The sequence below is a fragment of the Branchiostoma floridae genome, chromosome 10 (assembly GCF_000003815.2).
Source record: "Branchiostoma floridae strain S238N-H82 chromosome 10, Bfl_VNyyK, whole genome shotgun sequence".
Lineage (NCBI taxonomy): Eukaryota > Metazoa > Chordata > Leptocardii > Amphioxiformes > Branchiostomatidae > Branchiostoma > Branchiostoma floridae.
Window position 1 is genome coordinate 6,535,804 of NC_049988.1, and position 10,467 is coordinate 6,546,270.

General features: G+C 40.8%; 1 protein-coding gene across 1 annotated transcript in view; it reads left to right on the forward strand.

Moving 5' to 3' along the window:
* LOC118424405 overlaps nt 1-9,295 on the forward strand; it is a gene marked incomplete at its 5' end in the record, with an annotated part of 14,326 nt that extends 5,031 nt beyond the window's left edge. Inside the window, 7 exon segments of the mRNA XM_035832959.1 lie at nt 738-868; nt 3,886-3,989; nt 4,970-5,129; nt 5,947-6,057; nt 7,233-7,391; nt 7,785-7,880; nt 9,107-9,295. Of these exon segments, the coding sequence (XP_035688852.1) occupies nt 738-868; nt 3,886-3,989; nt 4,970-5,129; nt 5,947-6,057; nt 7,233-7,391; nt 7,785-7,880; nt 9,107-9,280 (935 nt within the window). The 3' untranslated portion in view covers nt 9,281-9,295.
* Nucleotides 9,296-10,467: the final 1,172 nt, after the last annotated feature.

Sequence of the window (10,467 nt, forward strand, 5' to 3'; positions counted from 1 at the left end):
TTTGATTATCATCATGCCACTTATTATATGGCATGTGACAGCCGCACCCATTCAGATTCTTGTACCAAGAAATGAGGTCTGTGACACAATGCGAAATGTATAAAAATTGGGTCCGTCCGCAGGGTAGTGTGCTTTGGTAGCTACAAACAGCAGACTGAAACTTCACCACTGTGATTTGCGCATGTTCGCAGTTAATTTGGGGGCAAAACCGTTTCTCCTCATATTTGCCCTTCAAGTTTGGTATCAATGTAAAGGTGAGGAACTGGACTGTCCTACTGTGGACAAAACTGATTGTGCCCCGGCCAACTGGAGAAAATATAATCACAAATACACAGACCGAAAATTGCTTTTTTTGAGGGGCCACAGCGTTGGCTGATCTTTTGCAATGCAATAAATATCCACTTGGCTGTGCTGGGCAAATCATGCAGATACGAAAAAGTATAAACATTATGTATATCTAAGGTGTCTTTGTTGCAAAATAAGCTGTTGTTTACACCCATGCAGCGGGGTCAGTCCGTGACCCGGCGTAAGCCGTATTTCAGAGAATAACGCGTTCTACGGTGACCTGCGGTTCGACTGGTTATTGTTTAAGGTCTTACTCGACCATTATGTCAAAGTTCAAATGGTTTAACTTTTGACATGTTTCCCACAATGCATTTCGCTGCATATGCGTACTTAGAACCGTGACCCTCCTTATGGTTTAAGGTCTATGTTTTAAGATCCCGTAACTCGTTTAGGTTGGTGGCTTTCCATGGAGGAGGAAGATTCGTTCTTCAGCAGATTGGATGATCTAGCCCATCTCAGTAAGAGCATGCATCGTTCCAACCGCTTCGAGCCCGTCAACCCGAAAACCATTGGGCTCATGTTGGTAGGTGTTTTTTTTCTTTTTCTATAACTTTTTATTGATTTTTCAAACACAAGATACACATATCATACATAGAGCGATAATACTGAAAGTACATGTAGGACACAAAAGATAAATAAAACCAGAAAACTATGAGGATAACTTATAGCAGTGTACACATTTGTATATAACAAGGAAATGGTAAACAGAAGTTGTATATATGTTATTCACTATTCACAGTTTTAACGATAAAGCTATTTTCCCCCATTTACCAAAGTGTTCTTTTATCTTATCCATCCTTCTTGCTATAATATATTCTAGCCTATGGAAGTATGACATATATGAAATAAAGGCTTGTAAATTAAGAGGTTGCGGTCGCATTTGTCTCGTCACGAAAATGCAAATGAGCAAACGCCCGATTTCACGACCACGAAATTGGGATATGACCTGACGTTGCGACGTTGCACGTGAGTTGCCCAATCCCGGCACGCGAGGAAGCCCAGGACAGCGATCGTGCCCCACGACGTATGTCTATGATTCTCAAACTGACAACATACAATTGACGAATCGCTGGGAAAAATGATGCCCCACGACGTATATTTAACGTTATGTCTATGATTCTCAAACTGACAACATACAATAATTGACGAATCGCTGGGAAAAATGATGCCCCACGACGTATGTCTATAATTCTCAAACTGACAACATACAATTGACGAATTGCTGGGAAAAATGATGCCCCACGACGTATGTCTATGATTCTCAAACTGACAACATACAATTGACGAATCGCTGGGAAAAATGATGCCCAACGATGTATGTCTATGATTCTCAAACTGACAACATACAATTGACGAATTGCTGGGAAAAATGATGCCCCACGACGTAATTGTCTATGATTCTCAAACTGACAACATACATCAGTTCTGTCATATCTGATTTCACATCTGACAGTGCTACCGTAATGATGTGAATATGTGACATATGACAATGCGAAGAACTTCTGTCATCTGCCCAGTATGATGACCTAAAATATTACACCAAGTCAGGTTTTTAATGTAACATCTGACATTGGTCCTTACACCAAGTCAGGTTTTTAATCTAACATCTAACATTGGTCCTTGCGCCATGTCAGATTTTTAAATCAGATTTTAGATTGAAATAATCTGACTGTTTGAAGACGAATGTTTGATGTTTGATTCAAAAATCTGACAGTGCTACAAAAAGTGTCAGATGTTAGACTAGAAATCTTACATTGGGAGGATGATTGTCAGATGTCAGACAGGAAATCTGACAATAATATGAAAAATGTCAGGTGTTAGATTAAAAATCTGACATGGCGTAAGGACAAATGTCAGATGTTAGATTGAAAACCTGACATGGTGTAAGGGCCAATGTCAGATCTTAGATAAAACAAAAACTGACACCGGTTGTAAGGACCATTGTCAGATGTTACTAGATTTAAAATCATAGTAGGGCAGATGACAAAATTAGTTCTTCGCATTGTCATATGTCACATATTCACATCATTACGGTAGCACTGTCAGATGCGTCAATTGTATGTTGTCAGTTTGAGAATCATAGACATACGTCGTGGGGCATCATTTTTCCCAGCGATTCGTCAATTATTGTATGTTGTCAGTTTGAGAATTATAGACATACGTCGTGGGGCATCATTTTCCCCAGCAATTCGTCAATTGTATGTTGTCAGTTTGAGAATCATAGACATACGTCGTGGGGCATCATTTTTCCCAGCGATTCGTCAATTATTGTATGTTGTCAGTTTGAGAATTATAGACATACGTCGTGGGGCATCATTTTCCCCAGCGATTCGTCAATTGTATGTTGTCAGTTTGAGAATCATAGACATAACGTTTATACGTCGTGGGGCATCATTTTTCTCAGCAATTCGTCAATTGTATGTTGTCAGTTTGAGAATCATAGACATACGTCGTGGGGCATCATTTTTCCCAGCGATTCGTCAATTGTATGTTGTCTGTTTGAGAATCATAGACATACGTCGTGGGGCACGATCGCTGTCCTGGGCTTCCTCGCGTGCCGGGATTGGGCAACTCACGTGCAACGTCGCAACGTCAGGTCATATCCCAATTTCGTGGTCGTGAAATCGGGCGTTTGCTCATTTGCATTTTCGTGACGAGACAAATGCGACCGTAACCAATTAAGAGAGCGTTGACGGTTCTTGAAAATAAAGTGTTTGCCAAGAAGGATAATCATATTGGCAGAAACTGGGCACCGACAATTCAAATCACCAAAGATAACTTTAAACAGGTTTAGATTTAAATGTTCCCCCGTATTGATGACAAACAAGGTGTTAGTGAAACTTCACACTCACAATGGACCGTTGTCATATTTACAGCCTCTCCAATGGCTTTTATCGTACAAGTAAGGGTGGGGGGAGGTGGTGGGGGTGGTGGTTGCAGGTGGTTCTAAAGCTAAGGGCACAACCCACCGTACGTGTAAATACGTGCTGTCTACGTGCCAAACGTGGGTGGTAAGTGGTAAGTACCGCCTCCGTACAAACTCTTCGTCATCCGACGGATTTTGGAGCACACAGACACGCCGTAGGCAAAACTTTGTGTGGCATCGGGCTGTGGATTCGCCCCCCGTACTTGACCCGTACAGTCTGAACGTTTTCAGAAATACTTCGGATGTGCCTACCCCCCCGAAAAGGAGTAGTGACAAATTGCACGTACGGCGGGTTGTGCCCTTAGCTTAAAATTTCTAAGATTACATTTCCCCAAAAAAAAGGCATAACCGGGATGTATACGGAAAGGAAAAACATGCTCATCAAGTAAACACGCCCACAAAAGAAGAAACCTCAGCCCAGTGTAGCAAAAGCATTCCAAATGCATTTTTACTGGCCAATCGCAAGGGTCTATATAGATAAGTACCATGGATCATTTCGATTTTATTGGAATGCTGCTGTACAATTGAACTTCAAATGAAATCGCTCTTCTCGTGATGATACTCAAGGATTGAACGCTTATTTTCTTACAATGCTGCAATGTATGTTATACCAGTACTCTGACGACGACATTGAGCAGCACCAGCAAGTTCTCTCTGACCGTCTGACGCAGGCGGAAAGACTGTATGAAAAGAAACGTCCTGATACTGAGGCAGCAAGGTAAGAAAAACGTAGCATGCTTTTGTTTCTATGAGAAAATATAATATAATATAACACATAGAATATGGCACAGATAGTTGCTTTGTTTGCTTGTTTTTACAGGACTAGTACAAGATCCTATTAGGGAAAAATAGGGCAAAAAAGAGTTACATATATATCGAGTATGAAGTTACTGCCATTTGATAGTAGTAGATATAAAATGTTAATTTTACTCATTTGATCATTCGAATCAAGTCGCAATTTGCATAATTTGCATAGAGTTAAATCGGTATTCAATAAAGTTACATACATGTCAAAATCATGAAAATACATGATCCCTTGTTGAATCATTTTTAAGTCTGCAACTGAAAGTTTCAAATAAAGCTTCTAGAGAGTTCCAACTTATTTAGCTTCGTTCTGAATAAAACCAACCAACCCAAAAATGGTAAACATAGTGTGTCCAATACAAGACATAAAAATGCTGCAATAGTGTATAAAAACCACGGCCAATGCTATCTCCAAAGATATCTTCAAACAGCTGCAATAGTGTATAAAAATATCTTATAGGCCGTTCCCGCAGGGTGTTGCAAAAACATTTTCCACAATGTTATATGCCGTTCCCGCATGTTTCCAAAACGAATTCCCTAGGAAATGCGTGCACACACACACACACACACACACACACACACACACACATACACACATACACACTCACGCACACACGTATGCAAACACACACACACACCCAACACACACACAAACGCACATACACATGTGCACACACACACACACACACGAACAAACAAGTATGCACACACCTGCACATACATCCACACACACACACACACACACACACACACATGCACACACACACACACACACACACACACACGCCAGACATACATACGTACACACGCACACACACTGATGAAAGCATAACCTTCTTGGCAAAGATAATAACGTTTAGATGTTACATGTAAAAAATCTGCAAATGCATACAGGGCATACGAAGACAAGAGGTCCGTTGAAACAGTCAAAGCCATGGAGAACAGAAAGAAGATTCGGAACCTCATCGACAAACTTCTGACCAGTCTGAAGGCCCAAAACATAGAGGACACCTCGACTATCAGTAGGGAGGAACTGCACAGGGCTTTTGCGGAGGTATCGTAGTGTTAACGTTACTTCACCTTTATCCGCGGGGTAATCTATTTGTAAAACACGAATATTTATGGATATCAGTCTGTCGACGTATGTTGCAACACTTTGAAAAATAAGTATCTGTAATATTTCTAATACTTTGTCATTTAAAACCACAGCAGTCCGTCGCCTTGCTATTCCTAGATAAAGGTGAATTGGTGGTACACCAAATCATCTGCATCTATGAACTTCAAGATGTCCCTTGAATTTTAAAATATTTTAGGCCACGTTGATTCGAATATTTTGATGACATCCTATGGTAATCCAAAAAAAAAACTGATTCGAGTGTACGAAGGAAAATATTTAAAAACAAAGTAGAACTTGCCTTCATTTTGACAGGTTTGATAAATTATGGAAAAACCGAACAATCGATGTTGCATTTTCGTTCTTCACTTGGCTCTAAAATTGAATTTGGTACTCATAGTTTATATTTCTGATATTTCGTTGTATTTACGGCACATATTTGCTCATTTTGCAGCATTCAACACGGCATTACCATTGTCTAGAAATACAGATATAACTATTTAATCTTAATATAGTCTGGAACAAAGTAAACAAGCAAGAGGAAATAGTATTGTAACACTTTTCATGGTGTTTTTATGTGACAGATGTTTCGTGTCTTGCATTTATGTAATATGCCTTTTTGGGGATGCTTCTAAACCGGGCTGAGGTTGCCAGAATTGTTGGCGTAGTTGATAATAACCAGCTGTCAGCTAGCTAATCAGAGAATCGCCTTTACCTTAAAATAATTAGGCGAATTAAATGTACTTTGTACCAACAGGCAGGGAACAAGTCTCTGACTGACAAAGAAAAGAAGAAACTCTTCGGGAAGGAATATGCAAACAACGTAGACCAACTATTCGATCAAATGGACGCTGACAAAGACGGAAAGGTGTGTGATTTTCACATTGGATTTGCAATTGGTCATTTAGCATATATATGGATCATATATGTACATATTATCCACACTGATGTTATGTTATATACATCGAGCCTTTGACTGACTAAGTAATGTGCCTTACACAAAATGATCTCGTATCCTGAAAGTTATTTGAAACGACGAAAAACCCCTGTATGTATCCACCAGGATACGAGGTATTTACGTGCATGTGACATGGTGGCATGTTAATGTTGCCATTTCCAGTCAATGAAGACTTAATTAGCAACTGTTACTAATGTTTGTTTTGTTTTTTTGTTTTTATTTTGCTTTTGGACAGATGAGGACAATGTGGCACTGCACTCAAGTTTTGTAACTTATATTAACAGTGCCACATACACGGTACAGACAGAAGGTACCCATTTTTACACCTGGGTGAAGTGAGGAAGGTCGTGTAAAGTGCCTTTCCCAAGGGCACAACGTCGGGGCGGGGCACGGTGGGGATCGAACTCAGAATCTCTAGGTTCCGAGCCGAACGCTCTGCCAGTTACGCCACGCCCGACGCCACGAATGTTTGTAGCAATATCTAGCTTTAAGTACTTTTCATTCACTGAAATGTTACCTGTAGTTCAACTCGTAGCAGCCTCAAAGTTGAGCTCCTGGTTCCAATTAGTTGGTAACTGGGAGACCTCGGTCCAATACCTGGAAGGGCATTTCGGTTGGGCCTGCACCCGTCTTTCGTAAGGGGTCTACCTAAAGTGTGAAAAGGAAAGAAAAGGAACGAAAAGGAACGAAAAGGAACGAAAAGGAACGAACAGGAACGAAAAGGAACGAAAAGTACCGAAAGTGCGAAAAGGAACGAAAAGGAACGAAAAGAAACAAACGTTCCTTTTCGTTCCTTTTCGTACTTTCGGTACTTTCCTTTTCGTTCCTTTTCGCTCCTTTTCGTTCCTTTTCGTTCCTTTTCGCTCCTTTTCGTTCCTTTTCGTTCCTTTTCGCTCCTTTTCACACTTTTGGTACACCGGTAAGGGATGTAAGATGAGGGTCCCGTGTTCTGGGAGCTACCTCAACCAGGGTAACCTCTCCCTTAAAAATACACCCTGCTATGGAAACAGCAAGGCAACCCGATTACCACAAGGCATTACAATGTGAACATGAAATAAGTACTGTTTCTTTCATCATTTTAAAAGCTGACCTTCCAAGAGATTCACCAGTTCTTCACCAATAGAGGATTCCGCTGGCTGACTCGAGGTATGGAGATCAAGAGAGAGCACGTCTCAAGTCTTGCGGACTACACCCTGAAGTACATGGATCTCCTTAGCTTTCTCGGGAAGAAAATCTACCACAAGGTGGGTAGAAACGTTAAGGCGGGGTCATACACAAAGGTGTAGGGTGCGTACTTGAAAGCATAAGGCCGGCGGTATCTCATTGCACTTTTGGGCACTGGTGCTAATCACCAATTTAAAAAAAAACTGACTCATTTGCATCAACCTCGTGTTGACAATGTCTTACCTTTGTCTCCCATTGGACTATCTAAACTTTATCCTCAAGTCATTTGCATATCAATTATTTAAAAAAAATGTTTTAACAGATCTCGTCAATGTCACTGACAAAAGAAAGTTGATGCTACCTGAAACGTCTGACGGCTTCTAAATCATATCCAGTTACTTGAGGGGCAGCTTTCTAGTGCATATTTCTTATATCATTCCACTAACTGGCTTCCATGATTGACCTTGTCTCAGGTTGATGACATGGAGAGGACCATTGGAGTGGATAGTGACTACGTGAAGACAACAGATTTTCAGCTGGAGGACGAGGATAAGATCCACCTCTTCAAGGTAATTCAGGCAACGAGTCATTAACATTATTGTCGTCGTAGCTAATGTATGTATCAAGCGTGGCCTCAAATCAACTGTAAGCCAATTGTCTGCACCTTAAAAAGTACATTATTGTGATTCTCGAAATTGGCTAACAGCCTTGTTATGAAGTTATGCCCACAGTTAGTCCGGTCACATTTCCAAACCACACAAGCTGCAAGATAAAGACAGTTGAAAATTGTCAATATAATATGTTTGATAAGCTATCTTATTCTTTACTTGTTTAAACATCGCGGCCTGGTTCTGGTTTGGAAAGGGGAATTTGGTATTATCAGAGCCTTTTCCAGGTGGGCCAGGCTTTGCACACATTATGTAGACCTATGTACATACATAGAGATAGATAGATAGAGAGAGAGAGAGAGAGAGAGACAGACAGACAGAGAGAGACAGACAGAGAGAGGCATACAGAGAGAAAGAGGGCAGACAGAGAGAGGCAGACAGAGAGAGAGAGAGAGGCAGACAGAGAGAGGCATACAGAGAGAGAGAGGCAGACAGAGAGAGAGAGATGCAGACAGAGAGAGAGAGAGATGCAGACAGAGAGAGAGGCAGACAGAGAGAGAGAGGCAGACAGACAGAGATAGGCAGAGAGAGAGAGGCAGACAGAGAGAGATAGGCAGACAGAGAGAGAGAGGCAGACAGACAGAGATAGGCAGAGAGAGACAGGCAGACAGAGAGAGAGAGGCAGAGAGAGAGGCTAGGCAGACAGAGAGAGAGAGGTGGCAGGCAGACAGAGAGAGACAGACAGACAGACAGACAGACACAGAGAGAGGCAGACAGAGAGAGAGAGAGGTAGACTGACAGAGAGGGAGAGACAGACAGACAGACAGACAGACTGCGAGGGAGAGGCAGAGAGAGACAGACAGACAGACAGACAGAGAGAGACAGAGAGACAGGCAGACTGCCAGAGAGAGAGAGAGAGAGAGAGAGAGAGAGAGAGAGAGAGAGAGAGAGAGAGAGAGAGAGAGAGAGATACAGACAGACAGACAGACAGAGACAGACAGGCAGAGAGAGAGACAGGCAGACAAGGAGAAAGGCAAACAGAGAAACAGAGAGACAGATAGAGACAGAGAGAGACATAGATAATGTTCTTGTTCTTAATAGTCTTGATATAGTATTACAAATCTATCATCAGTTCTAGAAAATATCCGTTTATGAGACGTTGACCATTTTCTCTCCATTAATAACAGAATGGAGCCACCGGTGCTCGAGCCTTCCTGCGGACGTACATCGCAAAGAACGATCTGAAACCCACGAGGAACAACGCCAAACGCCGCTGGAAGAGCCTACGGCACCGCGTTCTGTTTACTTCACGGGTTAAAAAAGTCCCCGTGCCAGAAACCCCATCTACAAACGATGGTTAAGTTGACATTGAAGCCTACATGGCCAAGAATGTCGTCGGTATGGATATGAAGAAAAGGATTTTTAAGGATCTTTATTGACATGACAAAAGTACGGTGACTTTCGAAAGGTATATAACAACTACTTACAGTACAACTAAACAGACATACCGTTATATGGATATTTAGGTATTAATAAATCAACATATTGGGTCTAGGATGGTATTTACACTATATTGGTTCTACGGTACAAGCGCATTACACAGTAAGGGTTATCGCCTCTCTGCAGAATGAAGTTGAGTTTATCTATCAAACAGAGAGTAGCAAATTCTTTAGAGCAATTGGAAAGTAATGTGAACAGCTCTTTGCGTTTATCGTTATATCAAAGTGACGTTCGTCTTCGATTTCAATCGGGTAGAATGGACAAAACCTTTGGTCACGGGAAATTTTAGTATATCTTCCGGCTTCTACATTTATTTTGTGACTACAGATTCTTATCTCTGTGATTGCTCTACGTAGTTCAACACTGTGTATATTCAAAATGTAGTTTTTTTTTGTCCGTATCTTTCCTTTAGCGTAGAATAAATGGAAAGTTTTGAGTTATTTTGGATAGAAAAATGCTATTCTTGTACTTATATGTCCTGTAAACGCAGTCGTAATTGGTAGGTTAGCATATCAACATGATACAACTTCGGGTAAATACGCTGTGGTTTGCACACTTGCTGTTTTGTCACAAACGGTTATGACAAAATACCTTTCTTAGAAGTGTTTTAATGATAGTTTAAGTCTTTATATAATGTGGTTGAACAGCATTAATCATCTGGAAAGTAGACGTGTTTTGCTAATTATTGTTATCATTTACAAACTAACTTGCGTTCTTCAGTTGCGTCTGGTACTAAAAAATTAACATCTTATGTTTTTCCTGCACTGTAACTGACATATTTGCAAGTTATAAGATCAATCAGACAAAAAAATTTCCAAGTAGAAAAATTAATAACCGTTGTATCTTTTGGTGTCTGGAAAGTCTGTCCTCAGATATTACTACTTGCTATTTGAACTCATTTGTGATATGTATCTGCGCACAATTCTTTAAAAAAAGATTTAAGAAATCTGGAATATGCTCCATATAAGTCGCATGAAACAAACATGTTTCATTTATCTTGTTTATGCCCAAATGAAGAACATTCAGCTGACCAGTGGCTTCGGGTTTT